Genomic DNA, 13,689 nt, shown 5'->3' on the forward strand with positions numbered 1-13,689 from the left:
ATAACACACATATAGTGCTTTATATGCCAAAACGTGTACGAGCATTTCTGTTATAGCAATACAAAGAAAATGTTATATATTATACACCCTTTTCTTGATATATTATGTAGTGAAACCTTGTACTGATTATTTATCAAAGCTGGAAAGTGGCCATATGAACTTAAAAGTGTTGGTGCGACTTAAAACCCTACCCCCTAAACAATTATTTATGTTATGTCAACATACAGTTTAACACTGATATATAGATTTGTAAGAAACACAAATTTTGTATGACTTTAGAAAACCATACATGTTTTAGAATGATCTTTTACAAGGGTAATTTTATCAGCTATAAAACACAGTGATCAGAATTATATGTCAGTTTTATAACAATTTGTTATTTAATAATTGAGCCACGCCATGACAAAACCAACATAATGCATTTCCGACCAGCATGGATCCAGACCAGCCTGCGCAGTCTGATTAGGATCCATACTGTTCGCTTACAAACCCTATTACAAGTATGGAAACTTATAGCGAACAGCATGGATCCTGATCAGACTGCATGGATGTGCAGGCTGGTCTGGATCCATGCTGGTCGCAAAAGCATTATGTTGGTTTTTTCATGGCGCGGCTCAATTACATTTTTCTGTTGATTTATTTTATGATCAGACTTATAACAGGGTAAAATATTAGAAATCTCAAACATATACTTCTAAATGAAGATTGTCTCAAGTATATTTTATTTAATTTTTCATTTTTATAATGTCATATATTTAAACTAATTTATCTAGACATTTTTTATTGTACACAATTGTGTAATTTCACATCTCAATTTGACAGAACTGTAATATTATTATATCCTGTAGTTTATAAATACTTTATTGAAGTCCCGATTTGTAAATGTCTCAAATTTTGACTGTTACATTTTGATGGCAGTAATACATGATGTGTGGACTTGGTCACAATAATTATGTTGTGAGGAAAAACTAATACATCAATAATATAAACTTTCAAAAAGCTGTTTAAAATTTTGTTTAGATATATTATAAATTATCTATTTTACAGGGTAACATTTTTGAGAAGTTGTAGCCTGTGGTTTATGTAACTTTGTAGGGACATTGCCTATGGCCATTAGATGATCTCTAGCAATTTTAGGTCATAATGTCAAAGGTCATAATGACACTGTGTAAAATCCTTGTCTGATAATTAAATTTCAAGATAATAATATAAGCCTCATAGGTTTTGAAACTTGGTAGGGACATTGCCTATGGACAGAAGGTGACCTTGTGATTTTGAGGTCATAGGTCAAGTTCACAATGAAATGTAGTGTAACATTCTTGTTCAATCAATAATATGAGAAAAATAAGGCAAGGTTTGTTAAACTTGATAGTTACATAGTCAATGGCCAATAGATGACCCTTAGTGATTGTGAGGTTATTTTATCAAGGTAACTTATATGTAAAGTCCTTGTCTATTCAATTTCTAGAATTCTCTCAGTCATAGATTTGTTATAATACTTACTTATGATAAAGCACTTTACTTTTATGAAATATACATAAGAATGTAAATGTGCCACTGTGGCAGACACATGAAGTGGAGGCATAAGGACACATTTATAATTATTGCTTACAGACACAGTATTTAAATGTTATAACATGTATATGATTATATCAGTGTTAGAAACTTCAACATTTGATTTCTGTTTTATTTTCAGCAATTCTAAGGTTACAATATAAGCTGTGAATATGGTATTGCTAAGATATATAGTGAAGCTGGAACTGTTATAATTTCTCCAAGTCTTATATACAATGTTGTAGTCGCTTTTGATATCTCGGCAAATTGTTGACAGTTTAAAATTGAACTTACCTTTATATTGTCCTTAAGACAATCATTGTTGTTAGAAAATTATTTTTGTAGGCAGAATATTTCATAGGGCACATTCTGTTCAAGAGTTTAAAACATTAATTGATATACAGTTGAAACTTTTATTTGATATGGTATGTTATATTTAAGCATGTTGGAGAAATGTAAGACTTCCAGCAAACCTTTTTCCCAAACTTCAATTTTACTGTTTGACTTGTTTGTCTGATTAACATATAAAAGTAAAGACACTGGATTTCTTTATTCAAGATTTTTACACTGCATTTATTTATAGTACATAATATACATGTATACTAAAATGCCATATTAGTTTAAAATTAATTACTTTCTGAAGAAAATTCTGTAAAACATTTTACACATGTACTTTGTTAAAGAAAATTATGCAGTTTAAGTTAAAAGTACATGTATGTAAACTTTTCTGTAATAATGAATGTAATGATTTCATTTTCTATTTAAGTGAATGATCTTAGGAGTGTAAGCTTGATAGTTCCATTGCAAATGCAATGGCCAATAGATGACCCTTAGTGATTGTTTCCCAAGACATCTTGTTCTTTAAAACTTCAATAAAAATATCCATAAAATTGTCTCCAGCAATGAGTCACAGATACAATATTAATTTTTCTTTATTCACTGATATATAACATTCTAGATGATATATTTGATATAATACTGGACTCTGTACTAACAGGTCACCTCACAGGATTGAGTGTTACCCTACATTTGACACATTGAGTACATTAGTGTGACCAATGAACAACGTTGTTACATTTAAAGTGGTAAGATTTGTAACCTCTGCTGTGATTGGATGTCCTTTATACAATTTTCTGGTTATTCCATGTGTGGATTTCAAAACTTATTGGTACTATAGGAAAGTATTTGGGTGTCAATAAATCAAATAAAATTTAAACATTTTTCAATAGAAAGAAAAATCTTGTTCATGTTTATTAACTATTTCTGTTATAATTTATTTGATTGATTATTTTCTCTTGAACCCAAATACTTGTATAGTAAGCATTTTGACAAAAGCATGTTTATAAGTTATTTTTTTGCAGTGTGAGTTTACAGATCTTTACCTGTCAAATCTTATGTTTTTATCATTGCATGTGTTTAAAGAATGTCAAAAATGTTATTAAAAAATTTTCATTGTTTTAGCCTTTTTTATAAATAAAGAATATGAATTTTATATTCAGTTAAAATCTGCAGTTTTCTTGAAGGCTTGTGCATTCAATTTGTAAAGTGTTGATTATGATTTGAATTTGACAATTGAATTGAGAATTCAGTAGAAAGTTCCCTATGGCTTCCATTGTTTGAAGGAACTTTGTTTAACAATCGGCATATTTAAGAAATTTGTCTTTTCAGGGAAATTTTCATTGATAACCTGTTGAAAAAAGTGTTAAATTTCTGTATTTGTTATATAGGTAATGAATGTAAACTAGAATAAATATATTAAACAGTGTTATTATTTATACATAGTGCAAGATATAGAAATTATCTTTATTTTAATGTTGTTATTAAGTTAACCATGTATATGTTGTTTATTATTTTTATACACAGTAAATAATTTAAACGGTTTGTGAACCAAAGATTTGTTTGTATTTATATTGATTTGTAAATAGGGTACACAAGATATCATTAGCCAAGATTTGTCTCGGAATTTGCTTCATGTTTGTTTTGTCATATTGAAGGAGCAATGTGCAGCACTAAGAGTCACTTTATAGGTTTACAAGTATTTGCTTCCATCAGTTTGTAGCTAATAAATATCTATTTTCTGATCTTAACTATGATATAAAAAGTTTATAAATAACAATCATGCGATTGGTTAATTTCAAGGTTGAGTTTGAAATTGACCAATGACAAAGATGCATTTAAAAAATTGACATTAAAACCTTGTTTAAAATTTTATGTTTTTATTGTAGCTTGCTGATTTATTTATTACCACATGTGCTGTCAATTAAAGGAATTTATTAAGTACATGTATTTCACTAAATAAGATGTCTGTTATATAGACTTTTTGATATATTTATTATAAAACTGGAATATTAACTTCTTATTTGAAGTTGCATTTAACATACATGATATACAGTACATGTATATAAGTGATATCATGTTTGTTGAAATCCCATATATTTATCATACTAGCACTTGAGCTTCTATATCAAACTGTATGTGCTGACTGATATTTTTTCTAATGAAAAGTAATTATGATTTTTCCTATGTTCAGTAATATACCATTGTGAATGAATTTTTGTTGCTTTAATGATAGGTTAGTGCAGTTAAACAAGAATATATAGGGTTTATTTTAATGGTAATTCTATTATTCATTAGGTATATGGACACCTGTCTCGTTATTAAGTTAGCAAGAGGAAAAATTGGAGTGTTGATGCATTTATTCAATTGTTGGCTAGAAATATATTTTGGAGAAATCTTAAGTGAGACTTAATATATTAAATAGTTTTTAATTGCTAAAATGGCTGTAGCCTCGCAACAGGAAGGTCAGACTATGTTTGAATATGAGATTTTTTTTAAGCATCTTGTTCAATTTATTTGCTTGCTTATTTTGATGATAATTCACTATGCTATGTTAATTTTGTTAAAATCTTTTTCTTGTCTCTGACACAGACGTGTATTGTTCCTTTTGCAATGTAACACTCATTTTACTGAAAGTTTAATATTTATCAGCCGTTAAATTTGTAATATTTTCTTCGGATCTCGTCTTTCACTTACTGACATTTTAACAGGTTGTCTCATATTTCCTTTAAATTGCAGTCTAAACATATGAGCCGCGCCATGACAAAACCAACATAGTTCGTTTGCGACCAGCATGGATCCAGACCAGATCAGGATCAGGATCATGCTGTTTGCTTACAAACGTTACTACAAGTAGAGAAACTAATAGCGAACAGCATGGATCCTGATCAGACTGCGTGGATGCGCAGGCTGGTCTGGATCCATGCTGGTCGCAAACACACTATGTTGGTTTTGTCATGACGCGGCTCATATGATGATTTTACACTAATATGATGTTTTTTTTAATCTTTAGTAAATCAATCATGGTTGAAATTGACTGAGAAAATTATGTTCATTTTTATTTACCAGAAGATCCAGTGTACAGATGATTTTATTACGCCATCTAGAATTAATTTTAAAGTTAAACATTAGTTTTAATGAATATAGATTTTGCTGTTAATGTTTATTACTTCTTTTTCGTATAGCAAAGAATTATTTTGTTGTTATTTCCTCATTTTACATGATAATTAATATAAACTGGCATTATTATAGAATCTTCATGTTTGTTAATGTAAGATTATGTAAAGATAATATGAGGAGGATTTTATTTTGTTGAGACAACAGTGTAAGCTGTATATAGTCCTGCTTTCTGATGTGCAATGATATTTTTGTCCAGAACACAAATTATGATTGATGATATTTGTACTTATCCATGAAATATATGTATGTTTAAAAACTGGGCTTTTGTTTTATCTTTCTCCACCTTTTATCTTACACACTAATGTACGTACTAACATTAAAAATTTCAAGTGCAATATAGAAGTACATCTATATACATTATACTTGTCTGAAACATTTTATAACATAAAATAGTTTATTGGGAAAAATGTTTGACTGCTTTGTCAGCCTCAGAATTAGCATGAAGTATAGAAGGAAAAGAAAGACATTGTTTGGTGTTAATTAAATTGCTTTTCATGAAATTTCCCTCTATTTTGGTTATGATTAGTAATCTGTTTCTATGAAGGCAAATACAAAATCTTACATCAAAAACTGCTTGAAATTTAACTAAAAAGGCAGCATAGAGAGAAATTAATGTTACTGAAATAACGTATTATAAATACATATACTTTTTGACCATATTTCTGTTCCATGTAACAAAAAGTAACAAATTAAAGGAAGTATTTTAGGAATGGGAGCAAGAACAGAATGGTTTACTTCAAAAGGGAAAATAATAAATGGTAAATTATTTTGTCAGAATGATCCTATTTTATTTACTTCAATAAATGTATGATTTATTGTTTATTTTATTCTTATTTGTCTATATTGTTGTTTATTTTTTGTTTTTCACTGTATGTACTAACATGGGTGCAAAGTGTAATATTTATTGATATAAACTGAATATATCATTTTGTGACTGCATGACTTCCCATATACAACCCTCTAAATTATCCTCTCAATAAACCTGACCTTCACGCAGTGTTAATATGATGACGTTATTAAAGTAATCATCTGTGTGCATGGACGTGGACAGACGTATGTGTATGTGTATATATGTTAACCTAGCATGTGATCATATATGAGATACCTGTAACCTGATGTATGGAAACTCACTCTCTCCTACCTTCAATATAAATATGTGTGTTTTAACAAACTATATAATTATATGTTCTCATTATTGATAACTGGATAAAAAACATTTTTAAAATATTATATTTCATTAAAATATTTTGGTGGTAGTTTGATATATTTTCTATATTTAAATATTTAATGAATTGGTTCTTGAAATTTCCCTGTCTGTAAGTAACTTAAAGCATTTTTTTCTTTTTTTGTAAAGATCCTCATTTTTTTTATCACTTCAGAGAGAGCCCATGTGAGAGCTGTACATCGGGTGACAGGTCTAATCAAGTCTTCCATACAAACCAATCACCAGCTTTATATACAGATTCTGATATTAAGACAAGAGAACAAATGGAAGAAGACAACTTGCCATCATTAAACAGTGATCAAACTACATACAATGAATATGGTGAACTTGTTAATTCTAAATCAGAAGATACAAAGTTGTAACCCCTTGTGTAGCTAATACATGTAGGAAACTAGGACTGAGTTAATGTATTAGAACAGTTAAGAGGAGGTGTATCTAACATTGGTGTAACAGTATTATTTGGATAGATTTTGTAATGAACTTATAAGCAAAACCTTCTATCAGCGTAAAAACAGCTGAAATAAGTATAAGATATAGCATTGTATGTTGATCTAGTGAGAGTACATAACGTAATTGGAAAGCAATTTAATTTATGGGTGGTCACTTAGGATTCGTGTATTTATTAATTTTGGCTGATCATTCATATGTTATGTTATATAAATAGTACTTGATATAAAATACATGTATCTAGATATTTAATAAATAAGAATATTTATAGTTTAACCACTAACAACAGCTGCACTAAGATACCAATTAAAAAGTTATATACTCTTGTACTAAAGTGTAAAATGTCCATATATGGTATGGTATGGTAACCTTCGCCCTGCTGGAACAGAAAGTGATCGGCCTTTACCACCATTAACAGTTCCACAAATAGATGCTGGACAAGTCCATTTAAGAATTTTACCAGGTTAAGGGTTAATTTTTGTAAATCAAACATCAGTACTTTATGAAATTGAGCTACAATTTTATCATGCTTCTCTTGCCTCGAACTGCTGTCTGATCCTGCCAGGGACATTGAAATTTTATACTATCTGTAAATCATTATGGTAACTGTCTGTTTAACCTATACAATACTTAATGTGTGTGTACATGACCTTTTTCTACATTAATTTTGGAACAGTCCACTACTAATATGAGGGATTTTCATATCATAATGATAAACTGAGGCTGCTAGTAGTACAATAGTCTTGTACCATGACAGATCTAAAGGTACATTGAACTATTCTGTGTCTTATATATCAGTCAGTATCACTTTGATAAGTATTTACATAATTTTCTAGCATATCAGTCTGGATTTGCTTATGTTTGCAGTGGTGCTGAAAAATGTAATTTCACACATCCTACATGTTTTAAATGACTTCAGATTTCATCTGAATCGATCCTGTGTATATGATTATGTCATAAATGAAATTATTAACTACTGTTAGAAAATAGTGCCAAATGAAAATTCTAGTTTTCTTTACTTGATTTCGAGCAAAATGATATGTAAAATGCAAGACAAAGGATACTAGCTATTGACATAGATGAGAATATGTGAATGTGACAACTGTTCAGTGGAAGTTGGGTATATAGCCTTATGAATCAGTTACCCGTAAACTATTATAGTCCAGCCTGTAGCTGTGGTTAGTATAAGATTCTTATAATGTAACCTGCGAACTCACCTATCTGTAAAAATATTAGAGATAGAGAGACCGGCAGATGTGTACACAGAGTAAGTTAAGATACTTTATCTTGAAATACAAGCAGAAATCAAGTTGGAATATGTTAGAGGTGAATAAAGACATTGCAGAAATCATTCTTTTATAATATAATCATATAAACCATCACAAAAATGAAATGAGTAATTTTGTCATCATTGGACAGTGTCATACTTTTACCAGTTTAGAAAGAGATTACATATTTTTTTATAATTCTCAAATGTTTCTGTCCAAGGGTATAAGTTTTCATATTGACAGGTTAAAATCTGGTGTGTTTGATGGAGCCAAAGTATTGAGATTTTAATGTTTACTTTAATTGTTACTGCTATCAGTAAAATAGACTTATAAATGGCAACTTGTTATTTGATTACAAGAGTTTAGTTATTTTTTACACAAAAAAAACAACAAAAAACAAACCAAAACAGCAAAAATTTCCAGAATAATGACATTGCTAGTATTTTATATTTTTTATTGTGTGTGTAAATGACAGTTTTGTAAATTGATATTTGTTTTATATATTGATAATGTTTTGAATGTTAAAAGTCCTTCGTAACCAAGGTGATACACCATCCATGAAGCCACTGTATTACAAATAGAGTATCATGACAAAGTGATAAAGTGTAGCAAGCCCAGGTGTTGTATGTGGAGGGAACCTGTTACCTGCAAGCTCATCATGTACCTTTGCTGGCTGCCATCTGCTCATCGTCTGCATTATTCGCTATTCATTTAAAACTTATTTTAAAAATTTCTGTAAAGATTTATCAATGGTTTTATCCAGATTGAAAGATAGACAAGTCCATTTAAGATATTTAGTGTGGTAAGAGATTATTAATAAATGTAACAAAATAGTCATTCTCTATAGTATTTGAAGTATACATCAATTAACCATAATGTATATACATATATGTCCTATATTTTGTTGTGCCAAATGTTTGGAGTTTTGCTGTATTGTAACCAGTGTCTCATTTCTCCAGGATGTTTTATTTGTAGATAATAAAAAAAGATATACAAACATGTATTCATTTTAACTTGTATGTTCATTAATAAAACTGATATGTCACTAAAAGTATATTATATAATGTGAATTTAATATTTGTCATAAATAACATGTGATAGATGTTGAAATAAAAACAATATTTTTACGTTTTTTGTTTGTTTACTGATATTTCTCCCAAGTGAAACAGTAACATTATAAAGTTAAAGCATGCTTACCGTTAGTTTATGACTGAATACAAAATTAATCTTTCCTTGCCATTTTGAAGGAAAGAAAATGGTGATTATAAACACTTTCAGTGCCTGCATTATTGGCATATTATAGTTGAATTCTCAGGCTAAAACTTTTCTTTAATTGCAACTTTGCATGATTTCAGGCAAGGCGGAGTAACGGTTCTCTTGCATTGCACTCTACTCAATGAGATCTATCAACCTACAAAGTTTCTTGTTACCCCTTGTGGTTTCAGAGTTTCCCAGACAAAGTTCAAAGTGTAAAAATAAACAAAGGGCAATAACTCCAAAAATTAGGCAAGGCAGATTTAAAGTTCTTTTGCACTGCACTCCTACTCAATGATATCTATCAAAATTAAAGTTGATATCTCTTGTAGTTTCAGAATTATGTCCTGGACAAGAAATCTGCAACAGATTGACTGACTGGCTGTCTCCAGTATACCCCCTAAAACTTTGTTTGTCAGGGGTATAATAAATATCTAAGTATTGTAGTTTCACAAAATAATACTTAAACGTGTTTTCCTATTCAAAACATTATTATATAAGTGAGCTCCGGAGCTGGGCCAATAATGACCCAAGGAGCATGATGAATACCAATTATGTTGTGGTTCACAAAGTGATGTTACATGCAAAATATCAGATGTGTTTTTCCTCTATAAGTCTAAATAAATCAAGTGACCCCTGGGACATGGCTAAAATTGAACCCAGGGGCATAATTCATACCAGTTTTGTTAAGGTCAATAAGGCAATGCTACATGTTAAATACATGTATTTGAGTCCTAGACATTGTAGTTTTACATAATGAAACTTAAATGTATTTTCCAAAATAACGAAAGTAAAACTAAAAGGGGTATTATTGAGTAGAAGTGCAATGCAAAAGAACTTTAACTCTGCCTTGCCTAATTTTGGAGTTATTGCCCTTTCTTTATTTTACACTTTGAACTTTGTCACTCTAAAATCACAAGGGGTATTAACATGAAACTTTGAAGGTAGATAGATCTCATTGAGTAGAAGTGCAGTGCAAAAGGATTGTAACTCTTGCCTAAATTTGGAGTAATTGCCCTTTGTTTATTTTTACACTATGAACTTTGTCCAGGACATAACTCTAAAACAACAAGGGGTATTGACAAGAAACTTTTTAGATAGATAGATCTCATTGAGTAGAAGTGCAGTGCAAAAGAACAGTAACTCTGCCTTCCCTTATTTTGGAGTTATTGCCCTTAGTTTATTTTACACTTTGAACTTTGTCACTCTAAAATGACAAGGGGTATTAACAAGAAACTTTGTAGGTCGGTAGATCTCATTGAATAGAAATGTAATGCAAAAGAACCGTAGCTCTGCCTTGCCTTATTTTTGGAGTTATTGCCCTTTGTTTATTTTTACACTGAACTTTGTCCGAGACTTAACTCTAAACCATAAGGGGTGTTAACAAGAAACTTTGTAGGTAGATAGATATCATTGAGTAGAAATGCACCATAAAAGAACCATAACTCCACCTTTGGTAATTTTGGAGTTATTGCCCTTTCTTCATTTTTTACACTTTGAACTTTGTCCAGCTACAAAAGGTATCAACTTAAAACTCTAAAGGTATACAATCTTACGGAGTACAATTGCAGTGAATAAGAAATATAACCCTCTCATCCAAAATTTTGGAGTTATTGCCCTTTGTTCATTTTTATGCCCCCCTTCGAAGAAGATGGGGTATATTGTTTTGCTTATGTCGGTCTGTCTGTCTGTCGGTCCGTCAGTCTGTCCGTCGGTAGACCACATGGTTTCCGCTGATTATCTTGAAAACTATTTGTCGCAAAGTCTTCATATTTCTCATAGTGATTAACCATAAAGAGTAGATGACCCCTATTGATTTTGGGGTCGCTAGGTCAAAGGTCACAGGGGCCTTAAAGTTCAAAATTGTTTCCGCTGATTATCTTGAAAAGTATTCATCACAAAGTCTTCATATTTCACATAGTGATTGGCCATAACTAAAAGATGACCCCTATTGATTTTGGGGTCACTAAGTCAAAGGTCAAGGTCACAGGGGCCTTAAATGTGAAAATGGTTTCCGCTGATTATCTTGAAAAGTATTCATTACAAAGTCTTCATATTTACCATAGTGATTGGTCATAACTAGTAGATGACCCCTATTGCTCTTGGGGTCACTAGCTCAAAGGTCAAGGTCGCATGGGCCTTAAATGTCAAAATGGTTTCTGCTGATTAAATTGAAAAGTATTCATCGTAGTCTTCATATTTCACATAGTTATGGGCCATAACTAATAGTTAACCCCTATTGATTTTGGGGTCACTAGGTCAAAGATCAAGGTCACAGGGGCCTTAAATGTCAGAATGGTTTCCGCTGATTATCTTTAAAAGTATTAATCACAGTCTTCATATTTCACATATTGATTGCTCATAAGTGGTAGATGACCCCTATTGATTTTGGGGTCATTAGGTTAAAGGTCAAGATCACAGGGTCCTTGAATAGTAATATGATTTCCGCTTATTATCTTGGTTACCATTTATCACAAAGTCTTCATATTTCACATAGTGATTGGTCATAACTAGTAGATGACCCCTATTGATTTTGGGGTCACAAGGTCAAAGGTCACAGGGACCTTAAATGTCAGAATGGTGTCTGCTCATTATCTTGGTTACAGTTCATCGCAAAGTCTTCATATTTCACATATTGATTGGTCAAAATTAGTAGATGACCCCTATTGATTTTGGGGTCACTAGGTCAAAGGTCAAGGTCACAGGGGCCTTGCAAAGTAATATGATTTCTGCTTATTTTCTTGGTTACTATTTATCACAAGATCTAATATTTCACATATTGATTGGTCATAACTAGTAGATGACCCCTAATGATTTTGGGGTCACTAGGTCAAAGTCACAGGGAATGGTTTTAGCTCATTATCTTGAAAGATAATAATCACAGGTCTTCATATTTCACAAAGTAATGGGTCATAACCAACAGATGATCTGTATTGCTTTTGGGGTCACTAGATCAAAGGTCAAGGTCACAGGGGCCTTAAGTGTCATAATGGTTTCAGCATATTATCTTGAAGATTTTATATCACAAGTAAGCGAACCTATTGATTTTGGGGTGAGTAGGTCAAAGGTAAAGTTCACAGGGTTCTTGAATGTTAGTTTGGTTTCCGCTTATTATCTTGAAAACTATTTATCACAAAGTCTTCATATTTCTAATATTGATTGGTAATACCTATTAGATGACCCCTATTGATTTTGGGTCACTAGTTCAAAGTTCTAGGTCACAGGGGCCTTAAATATCTCATTATCTTGAAAACTATTTATCACAAAGTCTTCATTATTTTTCTTTTTTCCATAATTGAACACTTCCATGTACCCATTTATGGCAAGTTTCTATAACAAAATTACCAAAATATAAAAGGAATCAACTTGAAACTTTGTAGGTAGATAGATATCACTGAGTAGAAGTGCAGCCTCACTACCCTAATTTTGGAGTTATTGCCTTTTGTTCATTTTTCACCTTGAACTTTGTCCAGGACATAACTTGAGAACTATGAAAGTTATCAACATGAAACTATGTAGGTATATAGATCTCGCTGAGTAGAGTACAGAAATCTGAGGGAGAAAGAACGTATTACCCTGAAAAGAAGTCGTGAAAACTTCAAATCCAAACTTTAATTCATCTTGTTTATGTAGGACAAATAATTCAATAAAACGTTTGAAAAGAAATCTACAAACTACTGCATTCTCAATATGTGCAAAATTATTAACTAAAAAGCATGTTTTCTGACAAACACGTGTTGGGAGTATTCGGCACTTGTGACAATTTCTAGTTTTAATAAGCAGCAATGCTTTGTTGGCCTCTACAAAACTGGTATTAATCATGCCCCTTGGTTCAATATTGGCCCTGCCCCTAAGTCTTGTACGAAAATACATTTAAGTCTTATTTTGTTATTATTTTGATCGTGTTAAGGTTTACCTTAGAGACACTGGAATTTGGCTGACCAATATTTCTTTCCATCAAGGTACTTTTTCAGTGTGTAAAAGAAAAAATCACAGGGCCAAGGTCTGGTGAAAATTGAGGGTGTCAGGAAGCTCAACAACTTTTTCTGCTTTCAAGAATGTGAGGAACATGTATAATGGCCATCATGGGGCAAGAAGCATTGTCATACAACAGTCGGACACCATGCAGACCCATCCCTGGCCTTCTTTTGTAGAAGTATTTCCACAGTTTTTTAAAAACAGTCCCTCTGTAAACCTTGCCATTCACAGCACAGCAATTTGTATAGCAGAACCTTGGTTGGCAAAGATAATGACATACAAGACCTTTCTGACACTCATGGAATTGCTTGGTTACACATGGCCTTTTTGCGTGTTTGGTACCCTATATCTTGCCTTGGCTCATAAAAATTTACCCATGTCTCATAACCATTGACGGTGACATTTTAAGCAATGTTTTGGCTGTTTCTATGCAGAGATGTTTCTGTC

General features: G+C 31.5%; 1 protein-coding gene across 8 annotated transcripts in view; it reads left to right on the forward strand.

Moving 5' to 3' along the window:
* The window catches only part of LOC132733706 (PH and SEC7 domain-containing protein-like), a 79,836-nt gene that overhangs the window by 42,478 nt on the left and 23,669 nt on the right, over nt 1-13,689 (forward strand). For 2 of the 8 annotated variants that reach the window (XM_060720377.1, XM_060720379.1), the window contains exon 12: nt 6,450-9,137. The exons of 1 other annotated variant lie outside the window; for it this stretch is intronic. In XM_060720377.1, the coding sequence (XP_060576360.1) occupies nt 6,450-6,657 (208 nt within the window). In that variant the 3' untranslated portion in view covers nt 6,658-9,137. Of the gene's footprint in view, nt 1-1,696; nt 4,698-6,449; nt 9,138-13,689 lie in introns of those variants that run through there. 5 more of the 8 variants (XM_060720381.1, XR_009626200.1, XM_060720382.1 and 2 more) reach the window with 5 other exon arrangements.

This window comes from Ruditapes philippinarum, unplaced genomic scaffold (assembly GCF_026571515.1).
Source record: "Ruditapes philippinarum isolate M1 unplaced genomic scaffold, ASM2657151v2 ctg802_1_1_1_1, whole genome shotgun sequence".
Taxonomy (NCBI): domain Eukaryota; kingdom Metazoa; phylum Mollusca; class Bivalvia; order Venerida; family Veneridae; genus Ruditapes; species Ruditapes philippinarum.